At 47.4% G+C, this 20,933-nt stretch overlaps 1 protein-coding gene across 2 annotated transcripts in view; it reads right to left on the minus strand.

Moving 5' to 3' along the window:
• Nucleotides 1–2,775: 2,775 nt before the first annotated feature.
• Nucleotides 2,776–20,933, minus strand: part of GPD2 (glycerol-3-phosphate dehydrogenase 2) — a 52,169-nt gene continuing 34,011 nt past the window's right edge. For both annotated transcript variants that reach the window (XM_071562469.1, XM_071562470.1), the window contains exons 8-17: nucleotides 20,134–20,278; nucleotides 15,379–15,572; nucleotides 12,938–13,072; nucleotides 12,497–12,672; nucleotides 11,891–12,022; nucleotides 10,631–10,789; nucleotides 8,681–8,793; nucleotides 8,525–8,603; nucleotides 8,327–8,425; nucleotides 2,776–5,652 (exon numbers count right to left, since the gene is read on the minus strand). In XM_071562469.1, coding sequence (XP_071418570.1) covers nucleotides 5,527–5,652; nucleotides 8,327–8,425; nucleotides 8,525–8,603; nucleotides 8,681–8,793; nucleotides 10,631–10,789; nucleotides 11,891–12,022; nucleotides 12,497–12,672; nucleotides 12,938–13,072; nucleotides 15,379–15,572; nucleotides 20,134–20,278 — 1,358 coding nt within the window. In that variant the 3' untranslated portion in view covers nucleotides 2,776–5,526. The remainder of the gene's footprint in view (nucleotides 5,653–8,326; nucleotides 8,426–8,524; nucleotides 8,604–8,680; nucleotides 8,794–10,630; nucleotides 10,790–11,890; nucleotides 12,023–12,496; nucleotides 12,673–12,937; nucleotides 13,073–15,378; nucleotides 15,573–20,133; nucleotides 20,279–20,933) is intronic.

A 20,933-nucleotide genomic window follows, 5' to 3' on the forward strand; every position in this document is an offset into this window, starting at 1 on the left:
CAGTTTATTAACACCAAAGCAAAATAATTTCAGTCGCAATTATCATTTTTTTAATTCATATGGAAGCTGCATTAGTTGCACTACACACAACTGAAGAGAGATGAGACAGATTTTTGGATAGTTTGGGGAAAAATAAGCCCTGTTCATCGGGTTTCTCTGGGTTCCCACACTCCTCTTCCTCCCAGGAAATTACAAATTAGGGAGGTGTAGAGGGGGAGAGAAAAGCAGTAATTTATGAAAACACAGTACACCATAATTTTGCCATTTTTCTGCAGTAAGGATGGCAAATGATTCATGAGAAAAAATGAAATATATTCCCCTGTCAGCTCAATAGATCCAAGATTTACAGCTCCTCGACTTGGACAGGAACAGCTCTGCTTGCATAGGAATGAATTGCAAATCAGTTAATTGGAGAGATGCAAAAATAATAAATGAATCTGTGCAAAATAAACAGAGCAACAATTTGGGAGAGCAAATGAAGGGCAGCAGAGCTCTTGGTTTGTTCTGGGGGGAAAAAGGTGGTCGGGGACATCACTCTGGCTCTGTCACTTGGTGTCGGTTTTATGGATCAATTTCATTCCAGCTGCAGCAGTTGGACAAACAGATCAGGAGATTTGGGGAGGCAGAGCCAAGTTTGCCTTATGTAGGCAAATAAAGGCACTGGGGGAGAGGGTGATGTGCACCCAGCTCTGCTCTGAGCCCCTGCAGAACTGCACAGCCCAGCTCGGAACATCCCACTGCCACAGGAAAACCCCTTACCTAGGGAATGTGGGAATTCTGGTCCCACTCCCTGCACAGCCCAGCTCAGAATATTCCAATGCCACAAGGAAAACTCCTCACCTGGGGAATGTGGGAATTCTGACCCCATCCCCTGCACAGCTCAGCTCAGAACACCCCACTGCCACAGGAAAACTCCTCACCTGGGGAATGTGGGAATTCTGCCCTCATTCCCTGCACAGCTCAGCTCAGAACACCCCACTGCCACAGGAAAACTCCTCACCTGGGGAATGTGGGAATTCTGACCCCATCCCCTGCACAGCTCAGCTCAGAACACCCCACTGCCACAGGAAAACTCCTCACCTGGGGAATGTGGGAATTCTGCCCTCATTCCCTGCACAGCCCAGCTCGGAACACCCCACTGCCACAGGAAAACTCCTCACCTGGGGAATGTGGGAATTCTGCCCTCATTCCCTGCACAGCCCAGCTCGGAACACCCCACCGCCACAGGAAAACTCCTCACCTGGGGAATGTGGGAATTCTGCCCTCATTCCCTACACAGCTCAGCTCAGAACACCCCACTGCCACAGGAAAACTCCTCACCTGGGAAGGGTGGGAATTCTGCCCCCATGCCCACCCGGGGGCAGCCGGATGGGCTGCGATGGCTCAGGGCACACAAAGCCCGAGGGCTGGGGAGCGATTCAGGGAAATCCACAGCTGAAACTTGCCCAGATTTTGCAGGCAGCAGTGCCCTGCTCACAGCCATCCACCGGGATGAGCTCACGCACCGGGCTGTGGTGAACGCACGCAGCAGAATTCCAGCTGTGCCTCCCTTCGCACCCTGATCCACAGGGAGCTGCCCAGCCCGGCTGGAGCCCAGGGCACCGATCCCAGTGGATCCCGGCCCCTCCTGCCACACCGACAGCTCCAGGAGCACGGACCGGAGAATGGGGATTGCTGGGACTGGGAGATCAGGGCTCACACCCCGAGGCACAACAGCCACAGACACGAACCCCCTCTTCTTCCTGGAGAGGTCCTGAGCCTGTCCCAGCAGCACAGCCACATCCCCACGGATGGTGTTCTCTCCAAAGGATGCCATCAGTTCCCACCTGACACAGGGAACACCCAGCTTGGGCACCAACGCTGAAATATTAATGCTGCTGTGATATTGCCCATCATATTTCTAACCAGGCTGTGGAGCACCAGCCACACAAGGCACAATAAATCTGAGTTTCTGACCATTCCATGGAGACGCCGGAGGAAGGGACAGCCCCAGCACTCCTGTTCCTCCCAGCAGCAAAGTCAGGAGCATGACCCAAGGCGATTCTAGTGCTGCAAAATATTTGGGACAAAGCTGATTGCAGCAAACACTTTGTGACATCTCACTTACACACCACAGACTAGAGAAGATCCATCACCTCGGTGGTTTCCCTCCGATCCGGTTCATCCCTGCACAGAGGGAGCCACTCCAGCTGCACATCCACAGCCCTGCAGCAGCCCAGCTCCGGGGCACTTGTGGAATATCCCCACTACAAGTGTGAATTAAACCCTGTGAAATAATCTGGAGATTATAAAGATCGTGCTCACCCTGATAACGGCGCCGCTGATTTACTGACAGGGAAAATGGATTTGTTCTGTCGGAACATTCATCAACACGGGGCAACCCCGGGAAACCTGACATGGAACATGATCCAAACAGATTAGGAAATCGCTCCCGTTCACTTCTATTGATTTTAGTCAGCATCAAACTCATCAATGTGCAGGGACTGCTCACGGCTGGCATTTCCCCCCCAGCCCAACCCAGGTGGCTGCTGCAATTCCAGCCTGAGAGGGCAGTGCAGGATCCCTCACCCTGTCACCTCCCAGGAATGCCAAATGCTGCGGCAGCTCCTCATTTTCACTTCGGAACTACCGAGTGCTGAATTCCGAGTCAAGATGGGAAAGCACGGGAAAGCTGGGCTGGGTTTGCCAAATCATCTATCCCAACATTCTCCCTTCCCAAAGAAAGTTTTCCAAGGCTATTTTTGCACCTGCTGTAACAAACTGCCAGTGAGAGGAGCGTTTTTAACCAGTTTTATTGATTCATGCTCTCAGTCCTTACTCAGTTAAAAACAAGGCACATTAAATACATCCTCTTATTGCTCCATAAACGCATGCGGCTCATTCCAGATATCAAAGGTAATAAATAATGGCAGGAAAACACCAAGACAGTTATAAAAACGACAACCCAGCCTCAAACACAGCATTGAACAGCCCAGGCTGCAACAGGAACCTGACAACAGACGTAAGTGCCACGTGTAAACCTGCAGTGAGTGTCTGGTCATGTATTATACACATGGACACACACACTGCATGGATCCCCCCAGGTGTGCAGTTTATTTAAAACACAAAATAACCCCAGAAAATCCAGAAATCTAAGTCCCATCTCACAAAGAAAGAGAAAAAAATTATCTTATTCCTGCTTTTCCACCCCAGATCAGCACAGCAAGACAGTGACATTGTACAACTCTTCCCACAGTACATTCACATTAAAAAATCCCCGAACAACAAAGCCAACATTCCTGCAGACAGAGTGAGGGGATAAATAAATACTTTAGATTTCTCCATGTACAGATTCAGCTGTTGAAGGAGCACATGCAGTTGTCCCTGTCACTCCAGGGCCATAGAGGGGAGCAGGAGTGTGACATAAAGTGCCTGAGACACAAAGCAAATCCATGTCCAAGGACACACACAGTCAGGAGAATCCCAGAGTCACATTCCAGATGCAAGATTAGCAAAACAAGAGAATCCCAAAGTCACATTCCAGATGCAAGATTAGCAAAGCAAGAGAACAAAGAGCATACTTTGGGTACAACACAGAAAATCCTGCTTTCCAGGTAAACCAGGGTTATTAATTTAACAAAGCCAGTTAGAGAGAAGTGGAGGAGAATTCCTCTTTAAACCATACAAAAGGTGTTCATTATTGGAAATATTTTCTTTACAGGGCCTGGAAAAGGTCTCATGACTTTTACTTTGGGGTTTTTTCCCTTAAACTGTTGGTAACAGTAGAATCCCAAACCTCTTCCCTTGCTCACTGAGCCAAAACAACCTGTGTGTTATCCATTCACTTCCCTCAGTTCTGCAGGGAATGTGAAATCTGTTACGTGGGTTTGGGAATACAAAGCTGAGTCAAACATTCCAGCCTTCTCCTGAATATTCTGGAACACAGTTCAAAAGGAAAAGTTTAGAGGACCACAGGAACAAACCCCTTTGTTCATTGAAACATCCTTGTGGTGGCTGATATGCCAACTCCTCCTGCCCCTACCCCCAGCACAGAGCTCAGAGCACAGAGCCACAACCTGAACAGGATCTGCATCAAAAAACTGAATTTGACATGCAAAAACCATCTGAACTACTTTAAAAACTCCTTTTAGATGAGCCTTGCCCTGTTTTCTTTTTCTTTTGTATCTACTATTTTTCAACACCTGTATTTTTAATACTTTTAAAGGACCCTGTTTCTTCAGCCAAACACAACATTTTTACTCACTGTGCTACATCCCACCACTCCTCAGCATCTCCATTTGTGTCTGGAATAATATTCCATGTTAAAACATCCAAGGAATCTTTGCTGTTCACTCCTGTCCTGTTATTTTCTATCAGTGAATGTGATGACACCAGGCAAAGACAACAGATTTTCCTGATCAGAAATTCTGACCCCTGGGAAGTGGAGCTGGGTTTGAGGTGGAAACTGCTATTTCTACTCAAGGAATAAAACAGATGCCAAATCCAGCAATAAACCAGGTTTTCTCTGCCTCATTCAACATCAGGCAGAAATCTCCCACCTGATCTTGAGCCAATCCAGCAGCAGGAAGGCAACAGACAGGTACACCAGTGCTGGAAACAGCTCCAGTGGGGACTCCTTGTTTTGGTTTTTCCATGAATCTGCTGAAAAATAGCCCTTTTTCTAGAAAAGTTAGTGGAATGCAAGACAAATTTTGTTGGTTTTTTTTCACTCTGAAATTTTAAATTTTTAAATTAAGACTGTTGTGCTACCAAAACCTGTCCTGTCCTACATGTCATCAGGATTTGTCCTGAACTTGAAGCACTTTTTAGCATAAAGCACCTTTTACCTTTATGCACAAAGCACCACCTGCCAGACAATGCCATTTATTAAAGGCAGTTATTTGGGTCAATACAGGAGAAGGGAAGCTGTCCCCAGTTTTTAGCCAAATTATTACCTTGGGTGATTCATCAAGATGTCTTGTTTTCCAGCTGCTATTTTTGTGTGGCCAAGAATTGGCACCTCTGGAATAACAAAGCAAATCCAGCCTCCTGGAAGGCTCAGGACAGCTCTCCACCATCACCACCACCCCAGGAAGTATCAGATTTGTTCCTTTTGGGACAGCATGTCCAATTCAGAACACCAGTTTTCCCTCTCTTGCTCTTTGCTGAGGACACAGCAGCAGGTTTGAGATACCAGGTTTTTGTTTGGAGAATTAAACACGTTTCAAGGCAGGATTCACTCTGAGCATCCTTTGCTTTAAAGGTAGAGGTGAACAGTTAATGACCAAGGCAGCACATGCTTTTGTGTGCACCCAAACCCTCCCAGCCTGCATTGCTGGACTCTTGCTAAGACACCCCTGGGGCTGCGGAACCCCCAACCCAAAGGCCACGTACCGGAGTAATAAGGGAATCATTAATGACAAGGAGAGACGCACCACAGGATTCTGTAAGAGCTACACCGATGGACAGGCTCTGGGCACCTGGGCCAGTGGGATGGGCAGAAGCACTGGATGTCCTCACAGCTCCAGGCAGCCGTGGCTGGGGGGCTCACACGCCGCCGCCGCTCCGGTCCACCGGGATGGCCGCGCGGCGCCGCAGGTTCTCCTCGGCGCTCTTCATCAGCACGGCCAGCCTGCTCCCCGACACGTGGCCCTTCTGGATGGCACTCATCAGCTGGGGACACAGGGACAGCACCTGTCACCTCCCTGCTCCGGGCAGCACCCAAACCACTCGGGGATTCCACGATTCCTAATCCACCACCCACTCCAGTCCATGCCCTTCTCCACTCACAAGCCCTTCTCTGTAGGGACACTGTACTTGACTTCTACAATTCTTTCAAATCCAAATTCCTTTACAGACTTTTAAAACTAATTTGCCTTTAAGTCCTGGGAGCTGAGCTCAGCTCTCTCTCAACGAACACACACTAGTGCTAAGATTTTAGTTAATTCTTTTTTATCCCATGGATAAAGTGAGCATTAGATGTGAAATTACTTGCAGTCAGCTCGACACAGAGCACTGGGGAAGCAATTGGCACTTGCAAAATGCAATTTCTTACTCCCACTGAGTGTAGGAATCCTTCAGATTCCTTCCTTCCTATAGGAAAATCTGTTCATTACATCTGCAGTTGGACCTGTGCAAATATGGTATCAGTCCTGCCAAGGCTGAGTTGGAGAACGAGTTTGGACAAGTCCTGGAGCACCAGGACACAGGGAATGGCTTCCCAGTGCTGGGGGGCAGGGTTAGATGGGACATTGGGAAGAAACTCTTGGCTGTGAGGGTGGTGATGCCCTGGCACAGGTTGGGCAGAGAAGCTGTGGCTGCCCCTGGATCTCTGGGAATGTCCAAGGCCAGGCTGGATGGGGCTTGGAGCAACCTGGGCTGGTGGAAGGTGTCCCTGCTCATGGCAGGGGCTGGAATGAGATAAGCTTTAATGTCCCTTCCAACTCAAACCAGTTTGGGATTCTGTGATTTCCTCTGATTTAACATGGAGAGGATGGTTGCCTTTACATCCCAACACCAGTTCCCAAGGTTCTCCCCCTCTCTTGAGCATCACTCCATGGACACCTGTGGGCAGCAGGGGCTGCTGGGCCATTATTTGGGTTCCCTCAGCACTGTGCAGGTGGCCAAAGGACAGCTCTGGTCTGCTCCCACCTGGAGAGCCAGGCAGCCCCCAGGTACATCCTGTTCTATATTCTAACATAAACCTCCACAAATATTTGCCCAGGGCTTGCACAATCACTCTGCAGTGAAACCCAATTACTTGGAAGTTTTCAGAAAGCAAACACCCAACTATTGGGCACTGACTTAACAGATCCATTAAAAAATTAAACAAACATTTAATGTATTTTGATTCTTCCATGGCAACCCCCTGTTCATTTCAGGGCCAACCTGCCCACTTAGCAGTGGGTTGTGCAGCAGTTCCTGGGCTGTTCTACCTTCCCAGGAGTGGGTAGGAGAGCACAGGTGAGGAGGGGCACAGCCCTGCAGTGCCATCCCTGTTGTTCCATAGCCAGGTTGCTCTAAGATGTGCAGGAGCCACAGTGACACAGGTTTGCAAAAACCCCAAAGCACCCAACGCTGGTAGGACTGGTCAGCTTAGGAAAGCAAAAACCTCAGAATAGCCCCAAGCCCTCCCAGAGCACATAATTACTGTCTGCTTCAACTTCTGAACTACAATGGACCCAAACTCCAGCTAACACATCCCTTGCAGCAATGGGTGGGCTCCCCCACTTAAAGGTTTCCACATGCCAAGGGAGGTAGTAGAGTGATCCTTTCCAACAGCCAGGACCAGCTGGGATTTTCTCTCCCTTTTGGATATAGCACCATAAACTCCCAAAGCCATTGGTTCTTGCCCCCTGGTTTGTTTGGTTTGCTTTTTTCCCTTCCCCCAAGTTCACTGCAGCTCCCCAGTTCAATTGCTTCATTTTAGGCAAATAAATACTCCTTTTTGCTAATGCTGGACACAACCTGTGAAAATTTTCTGCATTTAGATTCAACAATGCTGCTCTTATCCCCCAGCTCATCTCCAGAGAGACAATTACCATTTCCTTCGCCTTGATCTTGTTTGTTTAACTTGACACAGTGAAGAAAGGGCTGACATTGACCAAAATCCCCAGCATTAATTTCTCTCCTGTTCCGCATTCATCACTGCCATTGGGCAGGGGAGACACAGCAGGCTATGAAATACCACCCCAAAAACCACTCCTCAGACACAGAACCAGCTGGCAAACCACATATGCAAAGAGAGGGCCCTTGGTTTCACTTGAAAGCACCCCAAAAGGCTTTTCTTTCATAGAAACTGGGATAGTTCAGCCAATCCAGGAGTTAAAATGGGTTATTGAGCCTGGATGGGCTTTATAATATATTTATAATATATAGTAAGTTATTTAGTTTAGTATTTAATTTTTTGGTTTATTGTTATTATAGCTATTTATTATTTATTATATATTATTAATATTTAGTTTCTTCTTATTAAGTTTATTCATATTTGTATTTACTAGTAGTTTAGAAACTACTAATCCCATACAGCCCCAGAAAATGTCAGTGTGCACAGCTGTGCCATGCACCTTCCAATGGCAACTCTATCATTTTTAATATGTTCAAAAAGCATTTTTGTGCTAAAAATGAAAAATTCAGGTCTGTACTGGGGCATAACCTGTAAATGGGACCTCTTCTTTGGGTCTCATTGAAAAAAAATCCTTGAGTTTCAAATCTGCTCAAGGATGGCTCCATGTGTCCCTTAGTGCACTACAGGTAACACTCATCTGGTCTCCAACCCAGCCCTAAGCCCCACCTGTGCCTTTGCTCATAAAAGCAGCAGCTTTTTGGAACAACAGGAATCACCCACCTGCAGGAACTCATTGAGCTCCACCTGCCCGTTTTTGTTCAGATCCACCTCGTTCAGGATCTCGTGGAGTGTGTTCTCAGCAATCTGCACACTGATGCTCTGCACACAACAAGCACAGGGGCATTGCTCAGCACGGCTCTGCATGGAAATCCAGAGAAGCTGCTTCCAAAGGAAACCCAGAACATAAAGAAGCCTCACCTCCAGCACACGCTGCACGTCCAGGATGGTGATAAACCCCTTCTTGTCCTTGTCAAACATGTGGAACCGCTTCTTGTACCTGCGAGAGAAGGGTTATCCCTGGGGAACTGCACTGGGAGGGGGACAGGGGCTCGTTAACCCTCCTGCTTCACTCACCTCTCAATATCTGAAGGCACTAGGCTGATTTCAGAGCTGTCTGTTAATTGATCTGTTTTTACTTTGTAGCCCATTTCATAATAGAGAAATTTTTTAGCAGTTTCAAGCTCTTCCTACAACAAAAACAGAAAACCTGTGTATCTGAGGAACACCAAGTTCTTACACAAGTATCTTTCATGTAGTATTTCTTATTTATATTTTATTATTAGATTCTTCCATTTAACCAGAATTTTTCTAAGCTCTCAAAATTAAGCAAATGGCAGCTGAAAAGTATTTCAAAAGTTAAGCTTAGGCACTTTTTAGTCTTGGAAAGAGGTATCAACTTGTAATTTCTGTGTAAATGCTCTCAGGACCATTCCACTCCTTCAGTCACACATGGTGTGTCTGCACATTGCAGGAAAATGTGGCCCTTTCAGGTCAGGCCTACAACATGTCATTTCCCTTCCAGTGTGATGTTTCACCCAGCTGCCCAAAATCAGCAAGAAAATCAGGAGGCTCAACACCACAGAGGCTCTTTATGGTCTAAACTAGTCTCCCTGATAGTAAAATTACTTTATTACCTGAAAGTTCAGTGCAAGGTCTTCCCTTGCCAGGTTTTAATAAGTGATAAACTCCTGACATACATAAAGCACTGTAGTTTTCTCTGCAGCAAGGGGTCCTTTTCCAGAACAAAGCCCAGTGGATACCCAGGGGATGCAGAGATGCCTTGCTGGCAGTCCTGAGCTCACGTGAGCCATGGATGACTTTGGAACTCCTACAGGTGAGTGCAGGACTTGTCCATTTTCCTTCCTGCAGGTGAGGGTGGGAAGGGTGCCCAACTCCCCTCTGCAGGTGCTGGCCTTGGGGCTGTCCATGCAACCCTAACCATGTGTTCATTCCAAATTCCTTGCCTTGACAGCTTCCCATTTGCTAAACTATTTTTAGGGAAGAATTGGTGTAGCTTTGTTCAACCTAGAAAATGATTCCATAAGCAAACCTCATGAGGTCAGGGTGAGGCACTCCTGATCCAGCCATACTCTGAGGCTGCCCATCAAACATGCACCAAGCAGCAGCAGCACCCTCACATCTGGGACAGGAGGGGATCCCTTTACTTCTGCATTCCTGAGGGCAGGCTTTAGGATCTCAGCAGGTCCTCTGGCTATGAGGACTCAAATAGGCTCCTTCCAGAATGTTAATCAAGCTTTTGACTGGCTAAAAAGTTTCATGAACACTCCAAGGAAACCTCTGGGGTGGAAGTGTCAGGTGAGCATTCACAGGCTCTGTTTGCTACCCAGTGAAAGAGCTCCCAGAGCCCTATCCCTCCTTTCCTTCTGTTCCTCCACCACACTCAGGACAGTGTTCCAAGTGCAGCCTCCACTATTCTGGGCACTTCTCTCTGTACAACAGCAGCAACAAGTGCTGTTTGGCAGCTTCCTGATGTGGCAGCTCAGAAGGGGCAGGATATCCACGTATGTCCTCAAAATGACAGAGAGGGGTGAGCAAGTCCCACAGTGACTCTGAGCACAGACCCACTGGGGACAAAGGAAGCCAACAACAACCCAGAACATTCATTTAGGCCAGACAGTGGTGTACCATCAGTATTACCACTTCTCAAAAGACACAGGGATAAAAAGGGGTGACACAAGATCCTCCTTTGCTGAGGCAGACCTGATGAAAAGTGTCAGTAAACAAAATAATTGATAGGAATAGGATAATAATACCAAGTCTGCTTTCATTTTTAAAGCAAGGGAAGAACAGGATACAGATCTTCCCTTTCCCTCCACCCCCTGGCCAATCCCAACTCATTTCACAGCTATTTGATAAAGTCTTTATAAAGAAATGCACCAAGTGACTCATTCTCTCAGGAATAAAACATCTCTTGTAGTTTTCTATTCAACTAACTTGGATCGTTAACATGGAAACTCCTTAAGCCAAACAGAGCAGCTTCAGCTGAAAAAGGCCCTTTTGTACCTTCTTTTTCTGCTCACTCCAGTTGAGTTCTTTGCCCATGATGTCCACGATCCTCGGCAGTGCCTCCTCTGCCGCCTGCACGTTGAGGAAGGCCAGGCGGGTGCGCCGGGAGATGATGTCCACGGCCGTGCGGGCGTATTCCTTCACTCCATACACCACCTGGGGCAGCCAGCCAGGGGAATGCAGGTGAGACGGGCACAGGAGTGGTGGGAATGGCACCCCAGGGCACCCTGCTGGGCTGCCCACACAACAGCAGCTACTGCAAACCAGTGCCCACCTGGCCATGAGAAGGGCTTGGAAAGTTCCCTTTTCCTTGGGGCATTTTATAAAACTGGGAGCAAATCATAGAATCATAGAATCGATTGGGTTGGAAAAGACCTCTGAGATCATCGAGTCCAACCCTTGGTCCAACTCCAGTCCCTTTACCAGATCATGGCACTCAGTGCTACGGCCAATCTGCGTTTAAAAATCTCTAGGGATGGTGAATCCACCCCCTCTCTGGGCAGCCCATTCCAATGCCTGAGCACTCTCTCTGTAAAGAATTTTTTTCTGATATCCAACTTAAATTTCCCCTGTCAGAGCTTGAGCCCATCGTGCCCCCTTGTCCTATTGCTGAGTGCCTGGGAGAAGAGACCAACCCCCACCTGGCCAGAACTTCCCTTCAGGCAGTTCCAGACAGTGCTGAGGTCACCTCTGAGCCTCCTCTTCTCCAGGCTGAACACCCCCAGCTCCCTCAGCCTCTCCCCACAGCACTTGTGCTCCAGTCCCTTCACCAGCCTTGCTGCTCTTCTCTGGACTCGCTCCAGCCCCTCAATCTCTTTCCTCAACTGAGAGGCCCAGAACTGAACACAACACTCAAGGTGTGGCCTCCCCAAGGCAGAGTCCAGGGGAAGGGTCACTGCCCTGGGCCTGCTGGCCACGCTAGTTTGGATCCAGGACAGGATTTCATTGGCCTTCTTGGCCAATATAAAACAAAGAACAGACACTATATAAATATATAAATATATAGTGTCTGTTCTTCATTTTATATATAAATATTTGATCATATAAAAATATATTTATATGCATATATATAAATACATAATAATAAAGTGTGACCCAGGGAAAGGGAAAAACAGGCATAGAAAAAAACCTGGAACTTCCCAAAGGAAAGAGCTTAAGGAGATGTTTCACAGAGCCACAAGCTGCTCAAGAACCTGCTCTGGAACCTGCCCATCCCAAGAACAGACTCAAAGAATGTGATGTAGTTTTTCCACATACCTCAGCTTCAATATAGGGGAATTCAGACACGAGACGTTTCCCAACAATAGGCCACCTCTTTCCTGTCACCTGGGCTATTTTGGCCACCTCAAAAGCCTTGTCTCCATAGGTGGAAGCCAAGTGTTGAGCCACCTGTGGAAAGGAAAACAAACCCTGTGTACTCTGAAAGCATCAAATACTCACATTTGCCTTGTCCATTCCCTCCCAACCAATAACAAACTGGCTGCAAAGGGTGTCAGATGGCGACTGTGTGGGAGGAAACTGCTGTGGATGGGCTGGACCAGCACTGCCCCATCCTGTGTCTGTATCACTGGGGCTGATAACACCCCAGATCTTCTGCCATGCTGTGATCATGGCTCATCTATAGCTTTGGGGGCTCCAAGGGAGACAGACCCCAGCATTTTAAAGCAGGAAACAGTCAGGATTGGAAGGAAAGAAAAAGGGATGATGAAGAACAACTGCTAGAATTTATTTGTGTTAAAACCATCTTTGCCTCAGCCAGACAACAAGCTCTAATCAGGCTCACCAGACTTTTGTCCAGATTTTGCTGGTGTTAGAATTAGAGGAAAACAAAACATCAGAGCATCACCAGAACCCACTACTCACCTCACTTTCCAGTCCATAGTCTTGGACCAGCCTAATGTAGAGCGTGGGGCTCCAGTCCCGAGCCCCTTCCAGCCGCAGCCCCATGGTTTTACTGGAACCTGCCTTCAGGTTGTGCTCCTGAACGGCTGCATCGATGGTGTCCCGTGCCATGGCACGGTAGGTTGTCCATTTCCCTCCTGTGGGAACACACATGCACCTCTTTATTTGGGGAAAGCAGGAAGAATGCAAAGTTGCTGTGTACTATGTATGTATATATATTATATATCACAGGAGTCTTGCCAGTCATGATGCCACTGACAGATCGGTTTCCAGTTACAGGAACTGTGGGGTTATCCTGCAACAAGATTTTTGAACCAAGTGCCCTGGGGAAGCCCAGCAGAGCCCCAGTGCAGTACCTGTGATGGGCACTGTGACCTGCAGTGCCCAGAGCCCTTGCAGTACCTGCGATGGTGACGAGGCCGCTGTCGCTGATGGTGACGACGTGGTTGCGTGAGATGGACTGAGTGTCCTTGGAGTTGGGGTCTGTGACCAGCGGCCGGATCCCGCTCCACGCTGCCAGCACGTCTCCTCTTCTCACTGTGCAGAGATCAGGCACAGTCAGCCCAGAACTGAGGGGTGCTTGGCTCCCACCCCTCATGGGCTCTGGGCATTCCCAAGGGGTGCACCACACCGTGCTCAGTGACTCCCAAAGCTGGGGGACACTCCAAAGTCAGGGAATAAGCTGGGCTATGGAATTACAGAATCATTGAATTCCTGAGGCTGGAAAAGCCCTCCAAGGCCATGGAGTCCAACCTGTGCCCAATGCCCAAACTGTCACCCAGTTTGGAGGCACTGAGTGCCATGTCCAGTCTTACCTTGGACACCTCCAGGGCTGGGCACTCCAAACCTCCCTGGGCAGCCCCTGCCAGTGCCTGCCCACCCTTTCCATGCAGCAATTCCTGCTCTGTGCCCCCTGCCCTGCCCTGGCCCAGCCTGAGGCCGTGCCCTCTGCTCCTGTCCCTGTGCCCTGGAGCAGAGCCCGACCCCCTGTCCCGGCTCCCCCCTCCTGGCAGGGATTGCAGAGCCAGAAGGTGCCCCCTGAGCCTCCTTTGCTCCAGAAAATTAAACTCAGAACTGGTAATAATCTCCAGCCCAAAGCAAAGTCAGACAGACAGGTTTGTTTGTTATACTGGTTAAAAATCCAACAGAACAAAGACATCCTGGAAATGGATCAACCCAGGGAGATTTAACTGTCAAACTCATGCACCAACCCAAGAAAACCCCAAACTGAAAGAACAAACCTACAGCACCAAGTCCTCTCCCTGTCTCCCTGTGCTGACAGGACAGTCCTTATATTACATTTTAAAAGCCAAAATAAAGTTTGTTCCATGAGTACAACATTTTCTTTTAGGACTCCCCAGCTTTTTCTCTAGCTTGTAGGTTATTTTTCCAAGATTTCCTCTTGACAAGTCATTTTTATCCACAGCCCTCACCCTTAGTCCAGTTACTGACTTGCTTTGTACTGAAGTCTTTGGAACATGGTTTTAATACAACTTTCAAATAAACGATAATTGAAAAATCACTAAAAGGGTGTAAAAAACATCCCCCAAAGAACATGGAATAGATTTCCAAAATCAATGGTGCTCTGCCAGCATGTTTAACCTGCCAAAATGAAGCGTTAATCACAGGAATAAGATCCCATACTACGTTTATAAACTAATGAAACTAGAGGAAGCAGCACGCGTGACGCTGTAATTAAGCAGCTGGAAGGTGTCCAAGCCTGTGGAAGTTGATAACCCTGGCTCTGGTTCTGGCAGCACAGGCAGGGCTGTGCAGGCTTGATATGGGCAGAGCAGTTGTTGTTTCAGTACCAGCCATCTATAAACACAGTAATTGCAGGGGTGAAAAACACTGAGTGTCCAGGTGGGCTGGAGTCAGAGGGATTGAACACTGCAGGATGCACTGCTGGAAAACACCTGTGAAATCATGGAAAGGCTTGGGTTGGGAGGGGCACTAAAGTCCATCTCCTTCCATGCCCTGCCATGGTCAGGGACACCTTCCACTAACCCAGGTTGCTCCAAGCCCTGTCCAACCTGGCCTTGGATACTTCCAGGGATCCAGGGGCAGCCACAGCTTCTCTGCCCAACCTGTGCCACCCTCCCAGCCAGGAATTTCACCCTAATATCTAATCTAATCTCTGTTCTACTCACATTCTCAACTCCTTGCCTGGCCTCCTGCACTTCCAACACCAAATGCTGCTCAAGAAACTCAAGAGGACATTCCCTGAAGATTCTTTCATAACTTCATACAGCATGGAGACATCAATTCTCCACCTCAGGAAACAAGGAATCCAAGAATTCCCCATCTCCACACAAGCAAGTTCTCTGAAATCTAAGGATGTTGCAATGCTCCTGACTGAGTGTTTTTCAGATTTATTTTAATGCTGCTACTGCAGCAGAAACACAGCAGTGCTCCACAGAGGATGGCAGAGCACTGGAACCAGCTGCCCAGGGAGGGTGTGGAGTCTCCCTCCCTGGAGACATTCTAAGCCAGTGGGATGCATTCCTGTGTCACCTTCTCCAGGTGACCCTTCCGTGGCAGGGGGGTTGGACTGGATGATCTCCAGAGGTCCCTTCCAACCCCAGCTATTCTGTGATTGTGTGATATCAGCTGATTTCCACTTAAATAGTCCAAGGAGTGAGTGCAGGTGTGTGTGGAAAAGCATCACTGTACAGCTCTGAAACACAGCTCATGCTGCCACTACACCCTTTAGTTCTGGATACCCAGATCTCAAGAACCACAGTTGTCAGTCACAGAAAAACTTCAGGAAGCAGCACTTGCCCAGAATGGAATACCCAGATTCCTCAGCACCTTTCCAGGGAAAAGAGCCCTCCCGGGTTTACCTTCCACGTCGGCGCCCAGGTAGTTGCGCACTTCGCTCAGGATGAAGTTGATGTCCTCCTCCGTGGGGATGGGGTGGGAGGTGACATCAGTGGGGCTGTCCGTGGTCCCTGCGATCGTCATCTTCTCCCAGGGCAGGAAGAAAATCACCCTGCCATCACTGGTGTCTGGGTCCAGCAGCCCCATGTTGTCAGGGCTGAAAGAAAGGAGGGACACGGTTCCCAACAGGGCGGGAGCTCTGGGGGTGCTGTTCCTGCACACGTGGGACCCCAGGGAAATGTGGGAACAGAGCCTTTGTTCTTAGGCCAAATGACTTATTAAATAAATAAATAACAGATTTCATGTGAGGCCAAGACCTGACCTTCAACAGCAGTCCCAGCAGTTTGGGGAAACAGGGCCCTTGGATGTGATGCTCAGCAATTACTCCAATTCCTAAGAGGGTGAGCAAATCACAACCTTAAGTGGAGCAATCCTGCCTTTGGCCTCTCCCATCTCTGTTCACTTGGGAAAACCTTTGTATTGGAATTTCAAATATGAACAATTGGAAATATTAAACTCACAATTACTTGAAATGCCTCATGGAATGAACAACTGCTTTTAATTCCAAAAATGGGCAATCCTTTGTATTATGCCACAAGGGGAAGGGAAGGCTGAAACAGAACAAGCATTCCCAGACTGGGTTGGGTGGGAAGGGACCTTAAAAACCATCCAGTCCCACCCCCTGCCATGGACAGGGACACCTTTCACTATCCCAGGTTTCTCCAAGTCTTGTCCAGCCTGGCCTTGGACACTTCCAGGGATCCAGGGGCAGCCACAGCTTCTCTGCCCACCCTGTGCCAGGGCCTGCCTGCCCTCCCAGGGAGGAATTTCTCCCTAATCTATTCAAATGGAAGAAAGAAGAACAGAACCCTGGTTCTGTTTTGATGTGTCTAAGTGCAGAACAAGAAATATTAAAGATTAGATATTATTAACCTGAGCTGTCAATTATTTGCACCTTAAGCAGAGGGCAAAATTAAAGACATACAAAATCCCAGTGACTCCAACCTGTCTCCCCAGGAAATGTTGTGGCAACTCAGAGAAAAAGGAGAGAAAAGAGGAGAAATGAGGATATTTAAGGAGTCCTTCCAGTGACACTAAGCCTTAGTCCATCACCACCTACCACTTCAACAGGAAGGAACACCCACAGACTCCCAGTTCTGAATGGGAAACTGTGCTATGAGGAAAAAAAGCAAAAGAGACACCAACATGATGCTGCTACTCAGAGATCTTTCACTAGTTCTGCCAGTGCTACAACAGAATGGTTTGATACAAGGAAGAAAAATTCCTTTGGACAGGAAATTTTAATTTATGTATCAGTGGTTTCTGGTGTGATGTAAAATAAAATTCACAGGTACAAACCCATCTACCTCCTCATGGCTTATTGAAGTTCTGCTTGTATTTCTGAAAATGAAAGGCTTTTATAAACACTTTAAAATAAACAGCTTTTATAGAGAAAAACACTAAACTCCCCCTTTTTTTGTTAATTTTTATTTTAAGGGCAGATCCTGACTTTCATTTCAGGTGCTGCAAGTCCCTATAAAAACACCTGCAGTTGGGTAAGGGGTCCCCAGGCTGTGCACCTGCTCCTGGGAACAGGAGGAGGATAAGGAGGATACAGGGAGCCTGTGGAAGGAGCACAGGAGATGGAGATTTAGGTGGCAATGAGGAACTTTAGAGAATAATTCAATGGACCCAAACAATTCCTAACAGCCTCTGAAGACAAAGACCTGCCTGGGTGAGAGCTACTGATTCAAGCTGAATCGATGAATGCTCCATTTTTAGGAAGCCTGAACTAATTACTGGAGGGAAGTTTGCAATATCTGGCAAGGCTGGAAGAGAAGCTGAGAATTTCATACCTAGCATGTATATTAGAACCTTTTTTAGCTGATATTTAAAGACAGCTTAGGACTACAGAAGGAGAGGTACAATCTAATAGGGGAAGTCAACACAGGTTTGGGAAAAGTAAATCACCTCAGACAAATGATTACTTTTTAAAATGAAAAAGCTGTTGATTTAGAGACAGAGGAAATCAGAGATTTAATATACAGTATCAGAATTCAGGGACTTCATAGACACTTTCTTAAAAGTATGGGGTGTTTTCTTATGTGATTTCGTAAAAACTGTTAAAAATAAGGAAGAGAAACAAGCAGAGACTTCTAACTAAGTTTTCCCACAGCACCTCTGAACTGAAGTGTTTTTAGATTACACAGCAAGTGCTGAGGAAGGATGAAAGTCTTCCATGTGCCAATTACTTACTGAATTACTGATACCAGCTTTGCTGGGAGGATCTCTCTCTCCATGCCCATGGCAGGGCTTGTTCCAGCTTATTTAAATAACTGAAGAGCCACCCAAACAAATGCAAAATAAGGTGTTTTGCATCAAAAAGCATCATCTTAACACCCAAACACTGGCCTTTGGGAAGCCACTGGAGTCATGCTGCTGCACACCAGGAATACCTGTGAAACAACAGGGTTTGCTAAGGCAGGAACTCCTACGATTCCAAAATGGAGGGGAGAAGGGGGTATGAGCCCCGTCAGCCACGGTGAGTTTCTCTTTAAAGGGCAAGTTCAGGATTGCAAACTCTAATATGAAGCATTGAAGAAATCCTTTCGTACAGAAATGTAGAGAGAGACGGTCTGGGGGATACACAGAAGGTCCACACTCATCTCCAGCTGAAGCAGCATTTGACCAAAGCACCACAAATGCATTTAAAGAACAAAAAAGTCACTTTCCACAGAGCAGAACTGAGTGAACAGAAAAGTTTATCTGGAATCCGAAATGCAGAGCAGAGAGGAAAATTCAAGAAAGACTGAAAACATCTGAAATTGGTCAGAAGGGAGAGCAAAAAGCAGAGTATTCACAGACACATTCCAGGCTGGAAGCCTAATTAATGAGGGGAGGAATTCTGGGACTATTAATGAAACACATCAATGAGCAAGAGACCCATGGGAAGTGAATGCATTAGGTTAACATTAGGTTAACATTAGTTTTACAAAATCTTAATTATGTTTATAACTAAAAACCTCTGAATTTTTAACATTTAATTTTTGTGAGTATGGGTAAAAATTCTGTAAAACATTCAGCATGGGGCACATGGACACAGTGAAATGCCAACCCTCCTGTGCTGAGCAGCGTTCCCTGGCATCAGGAGAAGACCTGATACAACTAAGATTAAATCCCACGAGTATTTTCTAATCAGCAGACAGTTCCCTGCTTTCAGCTATCCCACTCCAAGGAAATTCAGTGCAGTTTTCTCTAATCAGCTGTGCTGTGGGGGCAGCGTGTGGGCACAGACTATTTTCCAAGGAAAGTAATGCCCACATGCTGACATACACCGGGGAACACGGAGAACAAGAATTCTCCACATTTCCAATTAAAACTATTGGGTTGTTACAGAATAAATAAATGTATATCAAGCCATTTTCTACTTTCAGTTTACAAAGTGAGTCCAAGTTTTAAAGCTTTCCATGTTTTTGTGCAGGGCCATAAAGCCAATCGCACACATCCTCCTCCTGGCATATGAGGAAACTGGGATTACAGCCCATTTCTACACATTTTTAGTACTTTAAAGCAGCTATCAGGTCATTTTCCCATTTTTCATGGGGAAAGATACAGAAAAACCAGAAGAGAGTGCAGGGATGATTTTACACCAGGCCAAAAATGCCTCCATTTGAGTCTGTGGTCATGTCCTGTTGGGACAGCTCCAGCAGAACACCCCGTTGTGCCCTGGAAGGCTGAATTCCCATTCCAAGGAGCACGATGGTGCTGTGGAAGGCATTACTGCAAGGGCTCTGTATCAACAGAACTGGGCTAAGTCCATAAAGCAGAATTTCCATTAGGATGCTAATGACTTCAGGAACCAAAGGTAATATTTGAGTTCCAACTGACAAGGCTGACTTGGGAGAAGGGGATTTGGCTTTGCACAGCAAATAGGGAGGGAAGCAGGAGACTGCAGGGAGCAGAGTGCCATGGGAAGGTCTCCTGGAATGAGGGAGGCCGAGGGGGGGCACATCCTGACCATGAACACCCCCATGGGTGAGTGGGGGGTTTGTGGCCACAGCAGTGCCAGAATGTAATAGTGTTACTCTGAACTGCTTCTACTGCCTGTGATATTACCCATTATTACTTATTATATTGCCCATTATATCATTTATTCTGTACTTCTGCATTCCTGTTTATGCTAAGCTGTACCCTGACAGTGTCATTGCACAGGGAGTTTCATATTTATAGGCAGGGTGTGAAACGAGATGATATTTAAGATCCCTTCCAACTCAAACTATTCTGTGATTCCATGATTTAACAGGAGAAGGAGATTCCATATGAAGGTGCAACCTGGCTGTGAGGTTTTACATGCTGCTTGTTTTCCTAAGGAGGTGACCAAGCAGGCAGCACACACAACTCAAAGGCATTATTGAAATTGGAGCTTTCACATGTCTGGTGATGCTCTGCCTAAACGCCTTCTGCTTCAGCGGGAGTCCTGCCTTGGGGAGCTTTAACTAAGAACTACAAGACTTCAATATTTTCTGAATAGATGAAATTGTTCTTCTCCTCGGCACAGTGCCAGAATCCTCTTTAAAAAACACAAATAAAAATCAAAACCAACCTGTGCATCCCAAAGTGCTGTAAAACCCACCAAGGCGTCTCCACGAGCTTATTTATTCCCCAGCAGAGACTGTTACAAATGGTGCTACAAACGGTGCAGGCTCCGAGCACGTTACCTGTAATAACCAGGCATCACGATGTGCACTCCTGCACTGGGCTGACAGATGTTGGGCACTTCCTCATCATCCATTTTGCGCACGGAGTCTGTGAAAGGTCCCGTAGCATTGATAACACACTTGGCTCTGACATCGAATTCCTTCCCTGTGAAAGAAAACAGTATCAATCACAGACACCATTTGTTTCCTGCTCGCTGATGCTCTCTGGTATTAATCTCTCTATGAACTCAACCTACTGTAAAGTGTATCCTGCATGTCTGAACACAACAGCTGGCGTGGGCTCTAAAAATTAACAAAGTGTTCACCTAACACCAGATTTGAAAGAGAATGTTTAAGAGTGAAATTCCAGGTTATCTGTGAGGGCAGACGAGGTGGAAGCTGCTCAGCTGAAATCTGCCTCTCAAGAAGAGAGACTTCAGTCTCACCCCACAGACTCAGTAAATGGGATTATGACTGTACAGCACGGAGCCTTTTACAATGTCATCTTCACTTGACAGAAGGGTTTCGATGCAAAGCTCCGTCTGCCCTGCCAAAACACCGGGATTTGAGTGAGAAACGTGACAGAAGCTCGAGCTGAGTGACACTAATGGCACGGCCTGGGAAGATGTCTCTGTTGTGGTTCGCTGACGTTCATGCGTGGTAGTGGCTGCGCTCCTCCCTGCCGAGGAGATGTGGCTGTGCCGGGGGGCTCGGTGTGTGCTGGGAGGGCTCGGTGTGTGCCGGGGGGCTCGGTGTGTTCCGAGGGGCTTGGTGTGTGCCGGGGGGCTTGGTGTGTGCCGAGGGGTTTGGTGTGTGCCAAG

Source organism: Pithys albifrons, chromosome 8 (genome assembly GCF_047495875.1).
Source record: "Pithys albifrons albifrons isolate INPA30051 chromosome 8, PitAlb_v1, whole genome shotgun sequence".
Taxonomy (NCBI): domain Eukaryota; kingdom Metazoa; phylum Chordata; class Aves; order Passeriformes; family Thamnophilidae; genus Pithys; species Pithys albifrons.